Source organism: Gracilinanus agilis, chromosome 2, assembly GCF_016433145.1.
Source record: "Gracilinanus agilis isolate LMUSP501 chromosome 2, AgileGrace, whole genome shotgun sequence".
Classification (NCBI taxonomy): domain Eukaryota; kingdom Metazoa; phylum Chordata; class Mammalia; order Didelphimorphia; family Didelphidae; genus Gracilinanus; species Gracilinanus agilis.
In genome coordinates, this window is record NC_058131.1 from 585,360,056 (window position 1) to 585,386,540 (window position 26,485).

The 26,485-nt window shown below is 35.1% G+C and overlaps 1 protein-coding gene across 1 annotated transcript in view; it reads left to right on the forward strand.

Moving 5' to 3' along the window:
* The window catches only part of ADAMTS17 (ADAM metallopeptidase with thrombospondin type 1 motif 17), a 515,727-nt gene that overhangs the window by 13,278 nt on the left and 475,964 nt on the right, over positions 1–26,485 (forward strand). Inside the window, exon 3 of the mRNA XM_044665411.1 lies at positions 14,402–14,567. Coding sequence (XP_044521346.1) covers positions 14,402–14,567 — 166 coding nt within the window. The remainder of the gene's footprint in view (positions 1–14,401; positions 14,568–26,485) is intronic.

Consider the following 26,485-nt stretch of genomic DNA (forward strand, 5'->3'; position numbering starts at 1 on the left):
TGAATCCATTTCTTATATTTTGAAAAGAGACCTTTATCAGAGAAAATAAGCTGCAAAGATTTTCCCTCCAGTTCACTTTCATTAATTGCATTGATTTGGTTTGAGCAAAAATTTTTGTAATCAAATTGTCCATTTTATTTTATTGTTATCTTCTTTATACCTTATCTATTCATGAATTCTTCCATTCATAATTGCAAAACAACCCATTTTCTTTCTTGATTCTTTAATTTGTTCATTATGGGGCCCAATATATCCATGTCAGATATTAATGTGCAGTTTACTTTTTTATATGGTATAAGATTTTAGTCTAAATATAATTTGTCAGTTTCTCAACAGTTTTTGTTAAATTGTGAATCTTTCTGAATGTTGGGTTTATTGAATACTATGGTACTCTGTTAATTTTCTTCTCTAAGTTGTAAATCTAGACTATTCCACTGGTTGACTTCTTTTTTTTTTCAGTCAGTACCAAATAATTAAGATTATATTGCTTCGTGCTGTAGTTTGAGACTGATAACTGCTGGATTCCTCTGTCTTTCTAATTTTTTTGATTCATTTTGTAGAGGAAGAAATAGAGTCAGGGAGGTTGTTTATCCAATTAGTATGTGTCAGAGTTAAGATCTGAACACAGGTCTCCTGACTCCAAGTGGCCACATATTTTAATTTCTTTCCAGCTGCTAGACATTTTGATTTCATAGTTGCTGATATATTAGATTTCTTTGTTAATATAGACAGTTTAATAAATCATATTAGTTATAAGAACAGAAGTAAAAATTATGATTCTTTCCTGAATAGTTTCCTGAATAGTCTATACCAGTGATTCCCAAAGTGGGTGCCACCACCCCCTGGTGGGTGCTGCAGCAATCCAGGGGGGCAATGAGGGCCACAGGTGCATTTGGGGGTGGTGAATAACTGTAAGGGGGCGGTGATAGTATGTGACAGGGGGTGCTAAGTAATATTTTTTTCTGGAAAGGGGATGATAGGCCAAAAAAGTTTGGAAACCCCTGGTCTATATGATGGCAGAACCATGTGGCTCTGAATTGTATCCATGGATATAATGTTTTGCCTGAGTTGTCACTTAGTTATCGGTTAGTAGCAAGTAAAGGTAATGGGTTGAGGAATCACAATCCAGGAATCATGGCATCAATTAGAGATAGGCAAAAAAGAGGTGGCAGGGAAGCAGTAGACTTTGAAGTTAGAGAAGCAAACAGAAGTCAAGAATTCTCCAATACTAGAGAACATAGAAGTTAGGCATGAATATTGAAAGTCCGTACAGTTAGCAAGAAGACCTTCATGAGTTGAAGAAGCAATGATTCAAAGGCTGAAGAAAGCAGTCAGCAGCCAAGCAATGTACAGAAATGTAGGGAATATGAGCAAGTGACACCAGATGGTGGATGCACAATACCAGTAGTTAGGAAAGGACTCAGCTTCTATTGTTCCCCTCTCACCCTGGTGAGAAAAAACCTGGCTTTGGGACCCACAAATGATGATAACTGAAAATAGCTGACTGAGTTCTGCAAGCTGGGGCTGAGAACTGGCACAGGTCTCTGGCAGAGGCATTTTCTTGACTTGAGAAAAGCACTTAAAATACATTTCATGTAGATTGGGAGTTATTTTGTGGTTTCCCATTATAAAGGAGTTGGGTGTAGTCATTAGAAAACACATAGATCTAGTAATTCCATTCATTCTTTTTGGATGAAATGGTGCTGTGATTTCAAGAAGACACATTCTATTATGATTTCAGTAGAGAATGAAGTAAAGGTAATATTCACTTTATACCTGTAATTCATGAATAGATTTCAGGGGATCTGTGAATGTGGATGAAAAAAATCTTTTATTTACATTTTTCTCTGATTGAAATTTAGCCTTTCCCTTAATTATTTAACACCATTGGAAGGAGTCCTTAGGCTTCACTAGATTGCCGTATGGGTTCATCACACACACACACACACACACACACACACACACACACACACACACACACACACACAAGAATTGTTACTTTAGAGAAAGGGTTACTCTGTCTGTGTGTAAGCATGTATTTGTATGTATATATGTCTGCCTATATGTTTAAGACAAGAGCTTTTAAAATGAATGGTAATTTATCATAGATTCTTTAAAAAATATTTTATTGATATCTGTAGTCTTCATATCACTCATTTACATACCACTCTTCCAGAATGGACTATCCCAGGTTGGACAAAGAAAAAGAATAAAGCACTGTAGCATTATATCATTCCTCATAAGTGTTCTAGTTGTAATATAGGACTGAAAAAAAGATTTGCAGTGTTTGGCAGTGTAGGGAATTGTCTTCAGGTACCTAAATGGCTAGCATTTGGAAGAGATATTATACTCTTTCTTCTTTGCTCCTAAAGACAGAATTAGGAGCAATGGGTAGAAGTGACATAAATTCCATTTTTGCTTAACAAGAAGAAACTTTCTGATCATCAGAACTGCCCAAAGGTAGAAGAATCTGCTTCACATAGTAAGGAATTCTTATCAAAACCTTAACCAGGGGGTGGTTAGATGCCTCAGTGGATGGAGAGCCAGGCCTAGAAATGGGCGAGAGGTCCTGGACCCAAATTTGAACTCAGACACTTCTTATCTGTCTGACCCTGGGCAAGTCCTGTAACCCCCATTGCTTAGCTCTTACTACTCTTCTGCCTCAGATTCCTTGGAACTAATTCTTGGTATCTATTATAATATCTATTATATGGAAGGTAAAGACTTAAAAAAACTTCAGGCAAAGGCTGATGGCCTCTTGTTAGTACCCTGATGAGATTCTTTTGTAGGTATGGGCCAAATTTTATTATCTAAGAGGTTACTTCAAATTATGAGATGCCATGCTACTGTCATCATGCTAAATTTCAACCTAATGGAAATAGCATTTCCATAAAATTGTTAATTGCTAGGGATAAATAAAAAATAATTGAGTTTATGTTTAACAGAACCATACAACTGTCACTAGTAACAAAGGCTTTTAAAAAGTTTCCCTCAGGGAACAGATGAAGCTTGGCTTACCCCTACCCCAATCCTACTTCCCATGGCAAAGAGGTAGAGGGCAATTCAAATAGAATATTGCATAAATTGGTAGGTTTAATCACAATATGCTCAAATTTAATATTTTCAAAATAGAAGATATTTTCTTTCTCCTAAATTCACCCCTTATTCTAACTTCCTTATTCCTCTTCATAATATAATTATTCACAAATAATCCTTGACTCTTCACTCTGACTCACTGCCTCCCTCTCCATCCAATCAATTGTCAACTCTTGTTAATTTTGTCTCCTCAATGGCTCAAGCATCTCTTTCTCTTCCAAACACCCCACATTATTCTTCAGGACTCATCCATTCTTCCATAGGATATTGTAATAGTTGCCTAACTGGTCTCCTTACATCTAGATTCTCCTTTCTTCAATCCATCTTCCATATAGCTGGAAAATCAACATTCTCAAAGCACTTGCTCAAGAAACTTACATGGCAAGCTCCCTTTTACCTCTAGGACAAAAATGCAAATTCCTCTGTTTGGTCTTCAAAGCCCTAACAATCAGCTTCCAACCCCTCATGCTTGAGCCAAACTGGCCTTCTCTCTGTTCCTTATATATGACCCTCAGACATTGTTCTTTGCAACTCCCCTTTCTGAAATGTACTTGCATGAGACTTAACTAAAATGCCACTTCCTTCAAGAGGCCTTTTCTAATTTGTCAAGATTTTAGTGCTCCACATCAAGTCACTTTATATTTATTTGTATATAGTCTGCATTTATTTGACTGTGAACATGTTCTAAGTATACTAAAAGCATCTTAAGGACAAGGTCTGTCTTTTGGATTTGTATCCCTGGTGCTAAGGGCAATACCTGGTACATACTAGTTGTTTTATTTTTTTCAATTACTTGTAGAAATAATTTTTGACAATAGTTTTCTGACATTTTTTGATTCATATTTTCTCCTTCACTCCTTTCCTCCTTTCCCCAAAATGGTAAATAGACTAACAAAGATTATACTAGAGCTTCATGCAATACATATTTCCCATGTCTTAGCCATTACAAAAAAGAACTGCTATAAATATTTTTGTACAAATAGGTATTTTCCCCCTATCTTTGAGCTTTTTAGGATATAGACCCAGTAGTACTATTGCTGGGTCAAAGGGACATATTAGTGTTTAATAAATTCATACTGATTTATTGTGTTCCAAAAATATTCCTCAGGCTAAATACCATCAATTCCTAAAACTTATTCTCTATAGTTAAGGACTAAAATCCCCCAGTAACTCTGACTGTACTCTAAGACATTTTTCATGTTTGGCAATTTTTTTGCTAAAATATGATGGGGCCCCAAATGCAATATTGGAAATGGAGAATCCAACAAAACTCTCTTTTTATCAATATGAACTTGATGTTTTAACTTTTGCAGAGGAAGATCACATCAGTGTGTTCTGATTGTTGTCAAATTGTTGACTTTGAATTTGCTGTTTGTTAGAAACTCCAGATTTTTTTATGTGAACTATTGTCTCCCATCATATAGTTACATTTCCACTATTTGATCCTTTCACCATTGATTTTTTTAACTTAAGTTGAGAACTTTACATTTTATCCTTCCTAATTTTCATCTTGCTTTGGTTCTCTGTAGCAACAGCTTCCTCTTATTTGAAGAATCAACCTTTCCATTTTTGAAAATTGTTACACTTATCAGTCTTTATTTCAAAGGAGCTTTTCTCATTCTGCATAATTTTTTTTAAAATCATGTGTTTCAGTAGTTATATCTGGGAGTTCCCTTCCCCCCCCCCCAGTAGCTTGGAGAATGGTTTATTTGGAATGTGGGACTCAACCACATTAAAGGTAACAAGTTGCTCTCATTAACTGAATACAAATTGGGTTTTAAGCCCCTGGAGAGTCATAACTAATGCCAAATGACTGGGTCTTTGTCCTGTCTATAATTTAGAAAATAGCTTACAAATAGCTTTATGCACTCAGCACCTAGTTTACCAGAAAAATTAATTAAAATAGGAAGTCATCAAATGATAAATTTAGGTAAGCTCCTCCCAAACCTAGTCTTGTAGTAATTACCTCTTCCTCAAAGAGAAAGTGTCCTTAGATTTCTGCCACCAGAGGGTAAAGGTCTTAGGATCTTTTACCCAATCCCAACCAAATGTCACATAATAAATTGATTTGAATCAATTTGAATCCTTTTATGCTATTTGTTTTGGATTCACCATTCTGACTAAATTGCTAGTTGCACCTCTGAGAACTCACCAATTATTTTGGTTCTATACTTCCTTGTTTAAAGGTAGGATGAATTAAGGTAATTATTAAGAGCTATTTTGCCCAACTATATAGCAGTAAATATGACAGTCTAGGTGAAATAGGTGAATAATTACAAAATTATAAATTGCCTAGATTAACAAAAGAGGAAATATAATACTTAAACAGTTTCATCTCAGAAAAATAAATTGAACAAACCATCAAGGAACTCCCCAAGAAAAAAACCCTCAGGGCCAGATGGATTTACAAGTGAATTCTCTCAAACATTTAAAGAACAATTAACCTCAATACTATACAAACTATTTGACAAAATAAGAAAAGAAGGAGTTTTACCAAATTCCTTTTATGACACAAATATGGTACTGATACCTTAGTGAAGCAGACCAAAAACAAAAAGATAACTACAGACTAATCTCTTTAATGAACATAGATGCAAAAATCTTAAATAGAATACTAGCAAAAAGACTACAGCAAGTTATCATGAGGATTATTCACTCTGACCAGGTGGGATTTATACCAGGAATGTAAGGATTAATTTAATATTAGGAAAACCATCCATATAATTGACCATATCAATAACCAAACCAACAGAAATCACACAATTATCTCAAAAGATGCAGAAAAAGTCATTGGCAAAATACAATACCCATTCCAATTGAAAACACTAAAAAGTATAGGAATAGATGGGTATATTTAAAACAAACAGTAAGCATCATCTGCAATGGACATAATTTAGAAGCCTTCCCAGTAAGATCAGGAGTGAAGCAAAGATATTATTATTATTACCTCTATTATTTAATGTACTAGAAATGGTAGAGGTAGCAATTAGAGAAGAAAAAGAAATTGAATGGATTAAAGTAGGCAATGAGGATACTAAACTATCACTCTGCAGATCATATAATTGTCTACTTAAATAATCCTAGAAAATCAACTAAAAAGCTAGTAGAAATAATCAACAACTTTAGCAAAGTTGCAGGATACAACATAAACCCACATAAGTCATCAGCATTTCTATATATTTCCAACACAACTCAGGAGCAAGACTTAAAAGAGAAATTCCATATAAAATCACCTTAGACAACATACAATATTTAGAAATCTATTTGCCAAGACAAACACATGAACTATATGAACACAACTACAAAACACTTTCCACACAATTAAAATTAGATCTTAAATAATTGGAAAAACATCAATTGCTCCTGGGTAGAATGAGCTAGTATAATAAAAATGACAGTTTTATCCAAATTAATTTGCTTATTCAGTGTCATACCTATCAAACTACCAAGAAACTTTTTTTACAAAATTAGAAAAAATTATAACAAAGTGCATTTGGAAGAACAAAAGATCAAGAATATCCAGAGAACTAATGAAAAAAATATGAAGGTTGGAGACCTAGCAGTACCAGATCTTAAACTGTACTATAAAGCAGCAGTCATCAAAACAATATGGTACTGGCTAAGAGATAGAAGGGTGGATCAGTGGAATAGACTTGGAGTAAATGACCTCAGCAAGATAATGTATGATAAACCCAAAGATCCTAGCTTTTGGGACAAGAACCCACTATTTGACAAAAACTGCTGGGAAAATTGGAAAACAGTATGAGAGAGATTAGGTTTAGATGAACATCTCATACCCTATACCAAGATAAATTCAGAATGGGTAAATGACTTAAATATAAAGAGGGAAATTATAAATAAATTAGGTGAACATAGAATAGTACAGCTGTCATATGTATGGGAACGGAAAGAATTTAAGACCAAATAAGATATTACAAATATTACATTGTAATATTTATATAAATTTTATACACAATTTATACAAATATAATATTTATACAAATAATATTACCAAATTGAAAATGAATAATTTTTATTACATCAAATTAAAAAGGGGTTGTACAAACAAAACCAATGCAAACAAAATTAGAAGGAAAGCAACAAATTGAGAAAAAAAATCTTTATAACAGAAACCTCTGACCAAGATCTAATTTCTCAAATTTATAAGGTGCTAAGTCAATTGTACAAAAAATCAAGCCATTCCCTAATTGAAAAATGTTCAAGGGACATGAATAGGCATTTTTCAGATAATAAAAATGTTCCAAATCTCTCATAATTAGAGAAATGCAAATCAACACAACTCCAAGGTACCACCTCACACGTAGCAGACTGACCAATATGACAATAAAGGAAAATAATAAATGTTGGAGGGGTTATGGCAAAATTGGGACACTAAGGCATTGCTGATGGAGTTGTGAATTGGTCCAACCATTCTGGAGGGCAATTTGGAACTATGCCCAAAGCACTTTAAAATACTGCCATTGACTGACTTTGATCCAGCCATACCACTGCTGAGTTTGTACCCCAAAGAGATAATAAGGAAAAATATGTGTTTATAGCCTGGCAAAAAATTGGAAAATGAAGGGGTGTCCATCAATTGGGAAATGGCTGAACAAATTGTGGTATATGATGGTGATGGAATACTATTGTGTTGATAGGAATAATGAACTGGAGGAATTCCATGTGAACTGGAATGACCTCCAGGAATTGATGCAGAATGAAAGGAACAGGACCAGGAGAATATTGTACACAGAGATACACTGTGGTACAATCAAATGTAATGGACTTCTCTACTAGCAGCAATGCAATGATCCAGGACAGTCCAGAGGGATTTATGAGAAAGAATGTTATTCATATCCACAGAAAGAACTATGGGAGTAGAAATGCAGAAGAAAAATATTTGATTGATTGCATAGTTTGATGAGGATATGATTGGGGATTTTGACTTTAAATGATCACTCTACTGCAAAATATTAATAATATGGAAGTAGGAATTGAACAATGATAATGTGTATAACCTAGTGGAATTGCTTGTCAGCTCAGGGAGGGAAGAGGGAAAGAACGTGAATTATGTAATCATAATGAAATATCATTAATTAATTAATTAATTAATTAATTAATTAATTAAGAAAATAAAGGTAGGATGAACAGAAGGTCCTAGTATTAAGGTAGGAAAAATCAAAGTAAGAGTTAAATAGTCTTACCTCTTTTTATTATTTTAATATCCAATTTGCTCTGAGCAGTTAAGTGACTTCCCTAGGTTCACACAACTAGGAAGTGTCTGAGGCAGGATTGAAATAATGTTTTTCTGACTCCAGGCCTTTCAGGCTCTATCCATTTGTATCACCTACCTACCATTCTTCCTCACTAGTGGTCTTCAAACAGAGGCTGGATTATCTTTTTAAAGCTATGTTGTGAGGATATCTTTGGGAGTATGGATTGGACAAGATTATTGTTGAGGTCATTTCCAGCTGTGAAATTCTGTGATTCTTTCTCATTGAAATCATTTGTGCTTTTGTCATCAAATATTTGTTCCTGAAAACATCTTCTCAACCTGGATCTATCTTATGAGTGATTTTAGACTAGAACAGGGGTCAGCAGCGTATGGTTCTCGAGCCATATCTGGCTCTTTTGAGGGCCAGATATGGCTCTTTCTGCAGGAGCCATAAAGTCAATTTTTTTTTCAGGCGCTGTTACAGGAGCTCTCACTGTGAGCACTGTATGGCTCTCACAAAATTACATTGTAAAAAATGTAGCGTTTATGGCTCTCATGGCCAAAAAGGTTGCTGACCCCTGGACTAGAGAATATTGCCTCTTATTTATCTGACCTCTTTGAGATCTGTTCTCCTTAAATTCAGAGTGATTGTCAGCCAATGTTTGACTTTTTCCTTCCTGTCTATCCCAGTCTCTAAGATAGCATTCATTTCTTCCCATTTCTTTTCCCTTCTACTTCAGCAACCAGATTATCCTTACTTGGCAGAATTAGATCCAAAATAGTGGTTACCTTCATTACTCCTTCATCTTTTAAAGAATGAGATTATCCACAGAGTAAATCAAGAATTTATCACTTGCTCCTTTTTTAACACACAGTAGCAGATATTTTGTTGTTGGTCACTACCACTACTAACCCATGTCTCTGAGCCACATTTGTGGTCTATTTCTGGTACTCATCATTCACTTCTTTTCCTTCTGGTCAGATAGTCAGAGTGTTTTCCCATAACTATACTGGTGCTACTTCAGCCTCTGCTTATTCTCAAATGCCCTCCACCATGTTAACCCCTCAAGTTTGTAATTTAAATAATTTTCTAATGTAATTTATAGAATTAGTTATTTTAATATGATTTATAATCTATTTACTGATGTAAAGAAATGGCAGTTCTTTACAAAGTTTGTCTAACATGTTTCTTTTCAATAAGGCAGAGTCCTCCTTTACCTTATTTTTGTTGTGAGTTACATTTCATAAGTTCTGTGATATTCATGAAGTCGAATTGATCTTAGGGATGTAACTCATGAGAAGATAAGGCAATGAACAGTAATGGGTATTAATATCTCTTCTTACATATTGCTTTCTATTAGTTATTCCTTACATGGCATACTTACTGTTTTCTGTGACATCTATGAAAGTAATTTGTATAAACATTTTCTCCATTCCTCTTCATTTTAATTTTAAATATTTCCTGTTCATATCCATTTCTCCATGCAAATATATTTTACTAGTCATTTTGATATATGTTCTAAACCTGAACAAGAGTCCATCATTACTATATATGAAACCCTGTTTCAGAAATTCAAAACCCCTTTTCTGATACTTATCTGATCCAGTTATTTGTTCACTACTCCTATCAGCCTTTTTCACATTAAGTCTCTATTTTCACTCAGTATATGTGATAAAGGTACTACTTGGGTATTTCAGATCTTTAGGTTCTTGTCTGTGGCTCTCTGGACCCCTAAAATTACTTTCTAGGTTTTTTCTAAAATCATTTATTCCCACATCAATTACCAGAGGTGAATATTTGGTGTTACATTGTAAAAACCAGGCTCTTCTCTGTCAGATCTCAAATACATGCCCTGAGAAGAAAACATACTATTTGACTCCTTGTGTGAGGTAGATACATAATCCACCTAATACACCTCACTAGTCTTCAACAGTAAATTGGCAATGACAGTCATTACTTCTTCCCTTGTGATTTTAAATGTCCTCTATTCTAGTGGCACCTATGGATGCTTATCATCTTTTCACGAAGTCACAAGAAACTATGGCGGGTACAGGTCCACTGTCTTGGGAAGAGTTTCAGACAAATTACTTAACAAAAAAGGTTCAATGCTTTTTCTCTTTTTCCTTCTCTGTGCCACATAATTCCTGACTCAGGTTAGGAGATTTCCTCTCAGTTTCTTCAGAGTCTTCATCTTTTGTTTTCCCTTTTAAGAACTTCTCCCATCTTTTTAAGGAAGGAACATTTCATCCTCCATGAAAAATAAAAAATCTTGCAGCTTTTTTTTTCACCTTCTTCACTTCCAGAAACATAACTGTGATGAAAGTGTCTGTAAGTGAATGGAATAGTCTCCTTGACCTCCATACTTGCTGAAACTCTGAGATCCTATTTCTTTATTATTTTTACTGCTAGATGTTAACTGTCAACTGCTGATGGCACAAAGTAGGTACTTAATCTATGATTGTTTAATTGTAGTGAAATAGAAGATGATGACACAGGAAGAAGACAAGTTAAAAACTAGATAATGTCTGACGTTTGATCAAGAGTGAAATATAGGGGGCAACTAGGTGATTCAGTGGATTGAGAATCAAGCCTAGATACAGGAGGTCTTAGGTTCAAATCTGGCCTCAGACACTTCCTAGCCATGTGTCTCTGGGGCAAGTCACTTAACCCCCATTGCCTAGCTTTTTACCTCTCTTCTGCCTTGCAGACAGCACCCGGTATTGATTCTAAGACAGAAGGCAAGGTGTTTTTGGTTTTTTTTAGAGTGAAATATGCATGTGTGTATGCACAGATGCATATTTTTTATTCAAACCAGACTTTCTTAGTATAAGTAATTTTCAGTGAGAAAACTCCCTCTACCAATGCAGATTGGCACCTGCTTTTCCATTTATCATCTTAGAGAGTAGCTTTAGGGCAGGAAGAGGTTAAGGGACTTACTGGGGAAATACAGTTAATAAGTGTTAGAGGAAGGTCTTAGATCTGGGTCCTTTTGGCAAATAATGCCTTATATTACCATGTTTTTTTAAGTGGACTTATCCACCTTTTCTACAGTTATCTGGCATTACTTATTATGGTACATTAACAAATGCCTTCTGAAACCTTAATGAAGGCAATCATTTCTTTCTGCTATTATCTACTATCTTTGAGGTCTTCTGAAAGAATCCAACTATCAATCACAGCTTGGCTCTAATTGTTAGTCAGATATCAGATATTGTTTATTTTTTCTCATCTTTTTTACTGACCCATCGTCTTTTGTAATTTGGTTCCATTAAACTAACATATTAAGTAGCTGTTATGTCGTCCAAGATCTTAAATGTTCTGTACTGACAGACTATCTGGCTTCTCAGAGTTTGCACATTATTAACAGAACTTCCTCCCCCTTTTTGGCATATAACAGCCAGATAGTATAGCAAAGTATATACGCTTTTAAGTTAGGCAAGCCTTTCATCTCTGGTCAGTGAGATTTTTGCTTCTAATATATAACATATATATTTTGGACAGAAACTGATCACGCCAAATTAAAAAAATAGCACCTAAAAACAAGTTTGTATTTGTAATTATATAATTATATGAAATTTTTAAATTAGAAATATATGACAAAAATGTTACTAAGGAGATAATATAATAATGCTATGCTAGCATTTAGGATAGTGCCTGACACATAATAAATAATAAATAAATGAATAAATAAAATGCTTATTGATTTATCAATTGATTGATAGCCAAGTTTTAACTAAGTTTTATTTCCTTAAGATGTAAATATGAATAGAGGATTTGTGAGGAAATTTCAGTGCAAAAGAAGGGAGGGATGGGAACTAAAACAAACTCACAGGAAACCGTTGTGCAAATCAGGTGATGGACCATAGGACTTTTCTTGTCTTGCCTGATCCTTTTATGATATGGAAAGGGTTCCTTTCTGCATACCATAGTTTCTCTAGGTAGCTGGTGGTTCAGTGCCCTAGGGTCCCAAATTTGGTCTCAAACACTAATTCTGTGATCCTGGGGCAAATCACCAAACCTCTGCCTGCCTCAGTTCCCCCAACTAGATAATAATAGCACCAACCTCCCAGGATTGTTGTGAAGATCAAATAAGATATTTGTAAATCATTTAGCATTGTGTTTGGCCCTTAATAGATACTTAATAAATACTTCTTCCCTTCACTGATTCCATCTGTTTTGCCTCATATTATTGTCCAAGTTCTTGTTCTTACCAGATATACCACTGTATTCACTTCACTAATCTCCCTCCTTTCCATAGTCTCTTTTCCTAATTCCACCATCATCTTTCATGCTACACTCCCTTCACCATCCTTTATCATATTTCATTTCTGATATGCACCATTTCTATCCTACTTCACACACACACACACATACACACACATGCATGCACCTACACACAGTTCTATCTACACTTCTGTGCATTTTACACAAACAATTCTATGCCCTCCCTTTACACATTTTCCTTGGCTTTGTCTTTTGATCATTTCGTTATAAAATTTCTCCCCTCTTCTCTTATTCCCAGTCTCTTCTGGACCTTCAAACTCCATCTACCAGTGCAGATTGAGACTTCCTTTGCTAATTCTAAACTTGGTGCTTGGGGGAATAGTAGGTTATGTGACTTGCTATGGGCTGCATAGACAGGATCTGAATTCAGGTCTTCAAGTCATGGGACCCAGCCCTTTATATATTACTTCATGTTTGAAAAAATAATTGTCAGTACTTGTGAAAGCATTTTCTAGGAAGCCCAAATATTAGGCTTAATAGTATTTTATTTTGCAATAGTAAGGGAAATTTCATACAATATATAGGAAAGAATAGAGCTACTTGAACATAAATTGAATATAGGGAGTCATGTGAGATGATTAATATTATACATTATGCTATAATTTATCATTTTATTTCTGACAAATAGAGACTTTTAAAAATGTGTTCATTAAGAAGTTCTATAATTGGTTTCTTTTTCCCTTAGATGCAAACAAAATTCTACTTTAGGGATCACAAAACAATGCCCTCTTGCCCCCATTTCTTCTAATCCCCTGATGTATATGAGTGAACAAATAAAAGTTGTAACTTCAAAGAAAAAGGAAAGAAAAATCTAAGCTGCCTTGTAGGTCATACAGTGCCACTTTCAGACAGTTTTATTTGTGCAGTAAAATCTCTCAGTTGTTTTTGGCACAGGTTCTAATGAAATGTAAACCTTGAATCTCTGCTTAGAGGAGAAACACCAGTCTCACCCTCTATCTTGATCAGCTGTAGCTTTTAGGTCTGAGGGTAGCAGGGTAGAATATTTGCTCAATTTGCTTTTTTCCACAGAAAGGGTTGACACTTTTCTATTTAAATTGATTTAAAATGGAATCAGTGTCATTTGGTTTGAATACAGCTACAATTTGTGAAGAAAGTAGCAATATTGCTGAGGATTCTATATCTACTCTTAAGAGTGCTATTTCATCTGACTCAGTCTAGTGTGATCTAGTGATAGTGGACCTTTTAAAGGTGACTGGGGTGAGTAGGGCAGGTTTGGGTTTAAGGGGAAAATAGAGGATGAATGTCCTGGAGTGAATAAAAAAACAATTACATTTTTTAGGTCAATGCATTCCAAAGGAATTCTAGGTAGTTAATTTAGAAACGAGTACCATTTATCAGTGAAATCATAGACTTTGAACAAGAAAAGAAAGAAACAGGTGTAATCCTTTTTGAAATGCTGTTGGGGCTATTGAATTTTGTTTTGTTTTGCTTTGTTAGCTATTTCACGTAAAATATAACATAGTGTCATTACTCTCCTGAAGGGTGGGCAAATTGTCCTGAGCTGTTAGGATTAACTCTAAAGTGGAGGTTGGGGGTGGGGAGGGAGAAGAGAACACAGGAATCATGTCCAACTACCCACAGTTTTTTGTTTTAATTTTTGGTATTGTATGTTAATCATACTTGCAAACTAGTTTGAGAACAAGGATAAGATGAGATTTCAAAGGGGAAAGAAAACTCCAAGCATTTTAAAAAATAGAATGAAGTTTATATGTTGATACTTAGGCTGTTACATTGTGGCAATTATTATGAAAAAAATCCAAGTTTTTCATTTTCCTTTTACACAGATTGGGTATATCCAGATTGGAAAAGAACAGATGCTGATCCAACCAGTAAATAATTCCCAGGGCTCTTTCAGTGGACGAGAACACTTGGTCAGACGGAAAAGATCCTCAAACTCTGGTGATCATGCTAAATCATGGATACCTGATGAACTCTGTACAGTTATAACAGGTGGGTTTGAGAATTTGCACAATGGCTTAAGCAAATATCCATTTCTCCCAACTCCCTAGATAAACAAACAAACCCTATCATAAGCCAAATTCTTTATTTTTGGTGTGTTTTGTGTTTCATCATCACTATTCACACATTTCTAATAGCTATTTCTTTTTTTAAGTAGGCATGTAATAAATATTTATTGACAGCACTAATTTTTACTTTCATCCAAAACACACTTCCATATTGATCACTGTTGTAAGAGCAAAGTTATACATAACCAAAACCCCAAAATAAAACCAAAGGTACACTGATGTGAAAGACGACTCAAAAAGTTCTTTCTCTGGAGATAGATAGCTTTTTCTGTCATAAGTCTTTCAGGTTTGTCCCAGTTCATTGCATTGCTGAGAGTAGCCAAGTTGTCACAGATAATGATCATCCAGAAGTTTCTCACTTCTCTACAGAGTAAAAGAAAGTGAATTTCTTGATCTCTTCTCTGGAATCAGTATTGGTTGTTGTTCTTAAACTGATTTCAGCTTTTTTTTTGTTGTTTTCATTGTAGTTATTTTAGAAGTGTAATCATTATGTATGTGTTCAACTGGTTCTGCTTTCTACTTTCCATGTCAGTCCATAGAAATCTTCCATGTTTTTCTGAATTCATCCATATTTATTTCTTTTTTATGGTACAATAAAATTTTTCTACTCATTTCCCAACTACTGAGCATTTACTTCATTCCTCACAACTTGCTATCTGAATAATCTAATCCATGTAAAGTGATGGAAATTAGAAGAGAACATTGCCTCCATTGTCCCTATGATAAACCTTTCCAGATAATATACTTAATAGTGGCTTTTTGGATACAAAATTCGGTACTATGTTATTTGACTCAGAATAGCAATACTGTAATGGGAATTTCAGAAATGGTGAGAAGAAAGCTCATGCCATAGAAATATAATTTTGAGCAGAATCTAGTAATATACCTTTTGCCATAATATATAGTAGGAAAATGGTCATTGAATACTTATGCTCTTGGACAAAGTCAACCAATATTCTCCCTTTTTCTTTTCTCCTTATTTCTTCTTTAATCTCTTTTTTCCCTTCCTTTTCCTCTTTGCACAAGATTTAAGTGAAGCATACTGACTACTACTGAATATGACCTTAATATCCCTAAAATGTTGCCCAGGAATTAGACATATAATTTACTCAATCTTATTGGTGGGAATAATTCAGTTTCAAGTATTGGCTCAAGAGCTCTCAATTTCCCAAATATACTATCACAGCAGAATCAATCCTAAAAAACACCAGACAACAATTTTGGTCTATCTTGATCACTACCATTGGGATACCAGCTGAGGCTTTCCAGGTCCTCCCCTACTTTCAAGGTTCCATTAACAAAAGTAAAAATAGAAACAAATATTAATATTCTAAAATATAGTAACATTCCCAGACCATCTCTTTCCCCATTTTCTTATAGTCTCTATCCTTTCTTCCCTTTTTATATGTGTGTGTGTGTGAGTGAGAAAGGGTGAGAGAGAGAGAGAAAGAGAGAGAGAGAGAGAGAGAGAGAGAGAGAGAGAGAGAGAGAGAGAGAGAGAAATAAATCTTATGAGATATTGTTTGCCATCTCCAGAGGTGGGGGGAAGGTCAGGAGGGAAAAGGAGAATTTGAGATTTAAAATATTAAAAAATTAAAATTGATTTTCACATGTAACTAGGAAATATATAAAACTGAAACCAAGAAACCATATACTTGTAGTTTTTAGATGAGGGAGCTAAGGATTATGGACAATACTGCTACTTAGGGGCAGAACCAGAATTAGAACCCAGGTCTCCTGACTTCTAGACCAATGCTTATTCTAACTATTTCTTAAGGCAAATAATGTTACTTGACATTTTCTGCAATATGTATGAGTACATTATAACATCTTGTACCAGAAAGTCATCCAGATATATCTGAAGACTGATATAGTTCCTGTTCACAATAGGATTTACTGTTTTGTAAATTATGTATCTTAGGCTGACTATCTGAGGTTTCCTTTATGTTCTTGCCTAACATAACCCTTTAACCTGTAGCTTTTTGCAAGTATTGGCTATTAGAAGTTTCCCTGCTCCATTCAACCCCCCCTTTTTTTGCTCTCAAGGAAAGTACTGTGTTTCTCTGTTTAGTTGGCCAGTGACTCAGAGTACACTGATTACATGACTCAACTTTTGAATCCTTTTGCTATTTATAAATAAGACAAGCTATTCAACACAGCTGCAGCTTGCATAGACATCTTTCTATCCAAGATGATGATTTTTAGCACAAGGTACAGCCAATTGTTTTTTTTAACTTTGCAATGATAATATTGCTTGGATAATGGATATCCCTTGAGCATTGAGAAGCTATGAATTATAAATGAAGAAAGACTGCCAGAGCAAATTAGAACTTTCCTGTTCTTTTCAGTTAGCGACTAGATAGTTATAACCTTATTAACAGTTTTGAAAAATGATTCTTATGGGAGAATTAATTTACTCTGATCAGTTTTATTTTCCTTGAAATTCAGGGATTCTGTATGTTAACCACCTGTAGAGAATATATAAAAGCAAAGTGATTAAAAGTTTCTTTAAATTAGTAAATGTTCTGGGTGTGGTGGTACATGCTTATAGTCCCTGTTTTTGAAGAGGCTGAGCCTGGCAGAGCTCTTAAATTCAGAAGTCCTGAGCTGCACTAGGCTAAGCTAATCAGGTGTTTGTGCTGTTTGGCAACCATATGGTGAGCCCCTTGGGAGTAAGGAACCACCAGATTGCCTAAAAAGGAGTGATTGATGCCAAAGCTCTTCTGATAATCAGAGAGGAATTAGGCATGTTAATAACTCCTGTATTTCCTACCAGTATGAGATAAGGAGATCTAATCCTAAAGAAAAAAGAAAGGAAAAAAAGAGGAGGAAAGAAAAAATAATAGAAGACATAAAAGACATATTTGGAAAGTTTAGACCAAGAATAATTTTAAATTCTGATTTCTTTTTTTGAACTATAGGAATATCAACTAAAACAAAGTTATTAATGATTTTACAGTTGCTAAATCATTAGCTTTTTTTTTTAATCTTTGTCTTTCTTGAACTCTCTGAAGCATCGGGCACTATTGATGGCTTTATCCTTATGGATATTCTTACCTCCTTAGGTTTTCATGATGCTGGTTTTTCATGATTTAATCATTCCGGTTCTTCTTCTTTCTGTATGACCACTTGTTCTCAAAGTTCATCTGGGTCATGTTTACTACTCATGGGTTTGTCCTGATTGCTCTTCTCTTTTCCCCATATTGTCTTGTTTAGTGAAATCATCAGTTTTCATGGATACAATTATCATCTTTAAGTAGATATTCCTACATTTATATACCTTGCTTTTAGCCTTCCATAGGCAAATGCCTGTTCATTTCAAACTGAATTATCAAATGCATATCAAGCTCAACATGTCCAAAACAGAAATTATTTTTCTCCTCTTTAAACCCATTCTCCCAAGTTTATTACTATTGAGAGCACCCATTATCTTCCCATTCACCTAGGCTAGTTCCTTTGGTGTCATCCTCAATATCTTATTCTCTCTTATGTCACATATCTGACTCATTGCCTGGTCTTATTAGTTTCACTTTCACAAGTATATGACTTCTTCTCTCCACTTATATAGCTTCCACCTTGCCTGAGACTCACATTACCTCTTCCCTTGACATTTGCAAGAACACTAATGGGTCTCCTTTCCTCAAGTTTCTCTCCATTCCAATCCAGTTGCCAAAGCAATTTTCATAAACCATAGGTCTCCCTCTATTTTTATCCTCTACTGAGGATATTTGAATGAGTAATAGAGCTCAAGCATGGGGCAGAGGGCAGTAGCAATGATACTAAACCCGATTCTTATTCCATTTCTGTTTTTTTTCGTTCTTTCATCTTCCCTTCTTTCTCTCCATTCTCAAACCACAGGAGTGGGGAGGGAGGAAACTTGGGTCCTTCTAAAGCCACATAACTCTCATTTAGGATAATGTTAAGTCATTTTTTAGTCCTGTATGACTCTCTGTGTCCCATTTGGGATTTTCTTGGCAGAGATACTGGAGAGGGTTGCTATTTCCTTTTCTGGTGCATTTTACAGATGAGAAATTTAGGTAAACAAGATTGAAAGACTTGTTTAGGGTCACATAGTTAGGAAGGGTCTGAGAGCAGATTTGAACTCAGGAAAAAGTCTTCCTATCTTCAGGTCCACTACTCTATTCACTGTACCACCTAACTGCCTTCATTTATGATAATACTAGCCCTCTTTATATATATATTTATATGATGGTAGAAAATATGTGCTTAAAAAATAAGACTAATCCTCTTATAGTTTGGCTAACTAATGATCTAATTAATTTCCTGTCTGCTTTGTATGAGTTTTTTCATGTAGGAAATTTAAAAATAGAAGCAACTCTATTACAAATCTGAAAAGACCCATTCTTAGTGAAATGGCTTGAAAATTTTTAATAATAGGTTTGTTTCTACAATTTCTCAGGAAATGCTTGTTTTGGTTTAATAGTATTAAAGGCCTAGCATCCTGATTCTTCTAGAACTTTTGATGTCCTTCCTTTATTTATGATGACCACCTAGAGTAATACTACTTAATATTACATTTTGTCTTCCTAAAATGGGATGTAACTGGAAATATTTTGAATAAATGGGAAATATCTGGGGTTAACCAGACTAGATGGGATCTGGTAGTCTTTTGCAGATGTTGGTTCAAATTTCTTTATAAGGAAATGCATTTTAATTGTGTAATATAGTCATACTTTTGTCCATTAGTCACATGGCTAAAAGCCGTTATGGAAAGATGAGTAAACTGGAGGGAGAGCTTTGCAGAAGAATTTTCCCTTCTGGACCTATGAGGTTCTAGTCCGTGAAGATGTATTTGTAGCAGTCAACCAGGCTTAAATAGAAGACATTCACTGACAGTCTTTCCAGTAAGCTGCCTTATTTTCAGGAGCTTATAAATGAGATCATAAAATATTACTCCAGTTGAGAAGTTGGCATAGAAGTGTAGAGACTGTAAATTTTTTAAATAAAAACTTAAGCTTTCAAAAAATGTTTTGGCTATTTTCACACAGTGGGAATGCCTTCTATATTTTGAGATATTTGCCAGTTTTTATGCATATTTTGTTTTTTCCTGATTTCAAACTTCCTCCCTCTCTTTTTAAAATGCCTTTATTATTTTTTCATTTCTTTTGGATTGATTGACTACCACTTATAGTATGACTTTAAGTAAGTTTGAGGTCTCTTGGAACCCCATTTATGGGTTCTTCTAGATGTGTGACCATGGGCAAAGTCATTTAACCTCATTAGATGTCAGATTTTTTTTCTCATTTGTAATGATGCCTGTAGCACTTACTAATGGGGTTACTGCAAAGCTTAAATAAGAAAATTTTAATCAATTCTTTGTAAAGTCCTATGAAAGTTAATGGGGTTTTTTTGAAATTTTTTATTTAATTAATTGATTTAGAATATTTTTCCATGGTTACATGATTCATGTTCTTCCTGTCTCCCACCCCCCTCCCATAGCCAATAAACAATTCCATTGGGTTTTACATGTGCCATTGATCAGGACCTATTTCCATATTATTGATATTTGCATTAGGGTGATCATTTAGAGCAGGGGTCGGCAACCTTTTTGGCTGTGAGAGCCATAAATGCCACATTTTTAAAAATGTAATTTTGTGAGAGCCGTACAGTGCTCACAGTGCGTGCTCCTGTAACAGCGCCTGAAAAAAATTGGCTTTATGGCTCCTGCAGAAAGAGCCATATCTGGCCCTCAAAAGAGCCAGATATGGCTTAAGAGCCATACGTTGCTGACCCCTGGTTTAGAGTCTATATCCCCAATCATATCCCCATCGAACCATGTGATCAAGCAGTTGTTTTTCTTCTGTGTTTCTACTTCCACAGTTCTTTCTCTGTATGTAGATAGTTTTCTTTCTCATAGGTCCCTCAGAATTGTCCTGGATTATTGCATTGCTGCTAGTAAAGAAGTCCATTACATTTGATTGTGCCACAGTGTATCCATCTTTGTGTATAAGGTTCTCCTGGTTCTTCTCCTCCTTTCCCTCTGCATAAATTCCTGGAGATTGTTCCAATTCACATGGAATTCCTCCAGTTCATTTTTTTTTAGCATAATAGTATTCTATCATCAACAGATACCGCAGTTTGTTCAGCCATTCCCCAATCAAAGGACATCTCATTTTCCATTTTTTTTTGCCACCACAAAGAGTGCAGCTGTAAATATTTTTGTACAAGTCTTTTACCTTATGATCTCTTTGGGGTATAAACCCAGCAATGGTATGGCTGGATCAAAGGACAGACAGTGTTTTAAAACCCTTTGGGCTTAGTTCCAAATTGCCATCCAGAATGATTGGATCAATTCACAACACCACCAGCAATGCATTAATGTCCCAATTTTGCCACATCCCCTCCAACATTTATTACTTTGTGATAGTTAATGTTAATGGTTATTCATTGGTGCTTACTACTGTTGCTTGCTTTTGCTGCCCCTAGGAAATGGAAGTCATAGGAGTTAGGAAGGTTATAGAATTGAGAGAATAGTGTTAGACGGGTCAAAAATGTAAATATTGACATTTCCAATTATATAACAGCAAGGAAAAAAAAGAGGAAGACTACAAGTCAAGTCTGTAACTGGCCAAGTTGTAAAGGAAGGCAGAAGAATGTTTAAGACAGAAGGAGGGAGGCTGTGGTATAATTGAATGGCATGAATTTCAAAAAAGAAAAACTGTTGAGTGATGGTAGCAGAGCAAAGATCTGGAAATGTCAGTGAGGAGCTAGGATTATGCCATCACTTTTTCTGGGTCCTATGAGTCAAAGGACATGAATGACCAGAAACTGGAAGGACTTTTAGAGATGATTATTTAAGGGATATCTAGGATACAGTTAGTGGAAGTAAGTGGTAGTACTGTAAGAGGAAGAGCTGAAGAGGTAAGGGATTTTTTCTTTTCTTTCTTTTTTGGATAATAGAATGGAACTTCCAAAGTGCTGAGTGGAAATGGAACAGATGGATAGGCTGGAGACTAGGGAGGGACCACATTATTTTATAGATGCACTGTAGTTATAAACAAGAACTGTAGTATCCAGATTGAACACCTTGCCTAATTCATAAGATTTGACTTGAGATTACTTTTTTTATGTCTCCAAAAACAATGTTAAATTGATGAATATTTGCATTATTGATGATGTGCCATGGATTATAAAGACAACTCCAAAAGAGAAGTTTACAAAACATTTTCAACCAAAGTCTTCAGTGTTAGAATAAGAAAGTCTTCGTGAAAGGAGACCACTTAGAAGGAAAGAAGGCTAATTTGCACATGCAAAATCCAGTATATCTTTTAGGTTGGAAGTATCATGGTACAGTGCATCAAGTGTGTGGCTTGCAGCTAGGAAAATATTTTAAATGTAGTCTCTCTCACTTACTAGGTAAGGTTGTTATTGCCCAGAAGAGGGGGGCTGAACGGGCCCAAGAGTACCCCAGGTAAGGGCTGGTGAAAAAAAAAAGTCAAGACAAAGTTTGGGGCCAGAAGGGCTTGATTGCTGGTGGCAGTCAAATCCGGGCCTAGATTGCTGGTGACAATCAAGTGCCGGTTTATTGAATGAATATAGGAGCTTTTAAAGGCAGAAACCACAAGGAATTTTTCTCTTGAAAATTCAAGCAACTTTCCCAAAACAATGTAGCCTTGAGAGAGAGAGAGACTTGAGTGAAGAACTGATGGTGGGGGTATCCAAGGACATAACAGGAAATGAGAAAGGGGTGAAGCAAGTACTGATAAAACATCTTTATCGGTCTTGGAAAGAAGCCTGGGAAAAGATCATTGCCTCAAATCAGCAACTACTTGAGAAATGTGGAAACTGAGGGAATCAGCTAATTTTGATGGTGGGAAATGTGGAAGGTGAGGGATCTCAGGCCTTAGTCAGACCTTGGACCTCACCTGACATCAGGGATCAACAGACCTTTGCCTTTTCAGACCCTGAGACCTCAGTCCCTAACATAAGGTCATTGTTTTTCAGTTGTTTCAATCATGTCCCACTCTTCATAAACCCATTTAGGGTTTTCTTGACAAAGATACTGAAACGGTTTGCCCTTTTTTCCCTCTAGCTCATTTTGCAGATGAGAAAATGAAGCAAATAGGGCTAAGTGATTTGCCCAGGGTCATACAGCTAAGTAAATGTCTGAGCCCAGATTTGAACTCAGGGAGTTGAGATTTCCTGACTTGACTCCCACCACTATATCCATTTCTCCACCTCGCTGCCCCCACTAGCTAGGTAGCTCTGGGCAAGTCATCTAATCTTTTTGTATTTTAGACAACTCTTATAGGAAATGATGCCCTTAGTCATAAATCCTTCCTGCTATGTTTAGTGAAAGAAGTTTGGGGACTCCTTTTTCTTCAAAGGAGTGTATGTGGCAGGGAAAAAGTGGATGAAACCTCATGGAAAACAATACCCCTGCAGTCCTCCCTCCCATGGCATCAGATGTCAGCTTTCAGACACCTGCCACATTTGTGCCTATGTTAGCAACTATATTGGATTTCCACATGAAATCATATGTCCTTGGTACTGGATTGTTGAAGAAAAGTAATTATATCATAGACATATACTGAGTAGTTTATAGTAACGTGGAGATAATATTTATATTCAGCAAATATTTGAAAGGACTTAAAGCTCTTAAGAGGAGAGATGTTATTTATATTTGGTACCTGTTGAATAAAATGCATGCATATAATATATATAGGTAAAATCTGTATGCACTTATAAACTCATAATATTAACGCTTGTTCCCTTATTGTATATATTTGTATCACAATAATAGTACATTCATATATAGAAACAACCAGCATTTATATTTCTTTAAGGTTTTACAAAGGACTTTACATATTATCTCATTTGACCCTCACAGCAACCCAGTGAGGTACCTGCTATTTTATGCCCATTTTTATAGATAAGGAAACTGAGGCTAAGGAAAGTTAAGTGATTTACTCAGGGTCACATAGTTAGGAAGTGTCTGATATAGGATTTGAACTCAGTTCAAATTATTGACTCTTAGGATAGCATTTTATCTATTTTACTACCTAGTTAGGTAAGTAAAGTACTATCATTTCCATTTTAGAGAGGAAATAACAGAGACTCTGAAATTATGACTTGTTCTTGGTCCTTTGATTTTTAAGTGATGAAACTAATAATCAAATGCAGGCCTTCTAGCTCCATGTCCAATGTTCTTTCTACTGTACCATGCTAACATAAACAATTTTTTCTGGGTTTGATATGTATTTGATGCATATTTTAATATAACTTATTCTTACTATTTGTACATATTAATTTATGTTCCATACATCCACCCTCTATGTACACACATATACTCACACACAGAGTGTCGAGAAGGGAAAAAATTCAAGACAAATACAGTTCACACTTAAAATTAATATATGATTTAAGCATATATTTACTTCATGTGTAAGCATGTATTTATGTCATTACTTCAAAATGTCTATGATTTTATTAGGGTGCACACTCCTCTTTATTTAGATCAATACCTCTTCACGGACCAATCATTTCATGGATTTCTGTGGCTAAAATGTTTAATTCTCTGGCCAGTCTTCTGGTGATGAGCCTCTCAGCATTTAGTGAGGGTAGACCTAAAATAATTGTCATGTAGTTTATCCTCAGGTCCATACTCCAATCCTTTCCAGTTTTATATATGGCCTGTCAAAGCTTGAACTTGCCTAGCATTCTCAAAAACCTAGATCACTTCCAAGCTTTGGAGGTATAGGAAGAGGATTTCATGGTGGATAAGTATATGTGATTAATGAATACTCAAAAAAAATTAGCTATCTATTGTGGAGGAAGGTATTATAATATCCATATGTATATATGTATAGTGGCTCCTAAATATAAAATGTGATTTTGTTTATATCTATATGTTGATATATAGATGATCGACCTCCCTACCTATTCTCTCTCTCTCTTTCTCTGTCTTTCTCTGTCTCTTTCTCTCTCTCACAGATCTCACAGACACACGTGCGTGCACACACACACACACACACACACACACACACACACACACACTTCCAGGCAGAATCTTGGCAAAACAAGCAGTTGGATCATTGTTATTCAGCTTTATTTTATTTACAGTATAAGTAGGACTGAAATAGTGGTGATAAATTCTTGAATTACAAATAAACACAGAATGAAATTTATCTTCTTATTCTTTTCCATGCAGCCATTGTAGAAGTATTAAATAAGGAAATTTAACAATTTCATGTAAATGTGAAAAAAATTAGATATACACAAAGATGTTTTTAGAGCTCTTGTTTACAGTATTGCTGCCTCACAGTCACTGATGAATCACTTCATGTTCATCACTTCTGTGCTATGAATCTTAGATTTTATCAGCCTGTGTTTTCTTGAATTTGTAGGTCCTATTCTGGCTGCTCCTTGACAATCTAACTTCTAAGGAATTCATACCCAAAAATGATGAAAGAATTTTCATGTTTTTTATTGCATGGGCAAGGGATATACAAAGGACCCTTGTGGGACCTTAAAATTCCCATTTCTGTTTTTGGACTATCCATTGTTTTTTTAAAGAAGGGAATTCTTATTGTTCATGATTAATCCTTCTTTCCATGATTAGCAAACTTTGGGTTATAATATAGACTTCTCTTAGAACTTGTAATTGAGTTCCATATTTAGTAATAGTTTATATTTTGAGTTATTGTGAAGTTATTATTGATGATTTGATAAAAACAAAGTCCTTTAAAGAGAAATGGGCTCTTATCAAAATTCATATTGTTATGAAATAGTAGTAATGATAATAACTGACATTTCCCATAGCCCTTGCTTTACAGATATAAGATAATTTGATTCTTTCAACAAACCTAAAAAAATTGTGCTACAAATACTTTTATACACATTTTACTTAGGGGACACTGAAAAAGAGGTTAAGTGACTTGCCCAGAGTCACATAGCTAATAAGTGTTTTGAAATGGAATTTGGATCCACATTTCCTTGATTCCAAGTACAATACTCTATCCCACTCTCTGCTCTGACAATAGAAGCAAGGGGTTCACTGTAATATCATAGTGGCAATTCCATGCTGCTTGCAAAATATTTTTGGGTTCCATTTTCAGAAATGAACAAAGATATAGTCTGATACCCTTGTGTAGTTTAGGTCTGGAGAAGTTAAGTGTGAGTTATTTGAAGAAGTGAACTGGGAGAACAGAAGATTTTCTTACCTCCTAGGAATTCTGAGAAACTATACAAGCGATCTTAAAAATCTCAGCTCTGTTTTAGTAACTTCACAAGAGTCATAACCAGTTTAACCCAGATCCCCCTGCTTGGGAACTCTGAGACTTGAATCATAGTGACTTAGAAATAATACTTTCATTAGTGAAAAATTCATGGAGGAAATAAAGTGAAAATGGTATGTTTAATCTAAATTTGGACGCAGTTATTTTTTTTTTTAGAGTGGTAGGTATCTTTTCCCTTGGAGTTATCCTGGGATCATTGTTCTTGTTGAGAGTAGTTGATCATCATACATTATTGTTGTTACTGTGTACAGCTTTCTCTTCATTCTGCTCACTTCACTTTGCATTACTTCATTTAAGTCTTTCCAGGTTTTTGTGTTTATTTTGTTTGTCATTTCTTACAACACAATAGTATTCCATTACAATCATACACCACAACTTGTTCAGCTATGCCCCAATCGATGGATATCCCTTCTGTTTCCAGTTCTTTGCCACTACATAATGAGCTGCTATAAAATTTTTGTAAAGGTAGGCTTCTTTCCTCTATCTTTTAATATCTTTAGGATATAGACCCAGTAGTGGTATTGCTAAGTTAAAGGGTATGCACAGTTTTATGGACCTTTGGGCATGGTTCCAGATTGCTCTC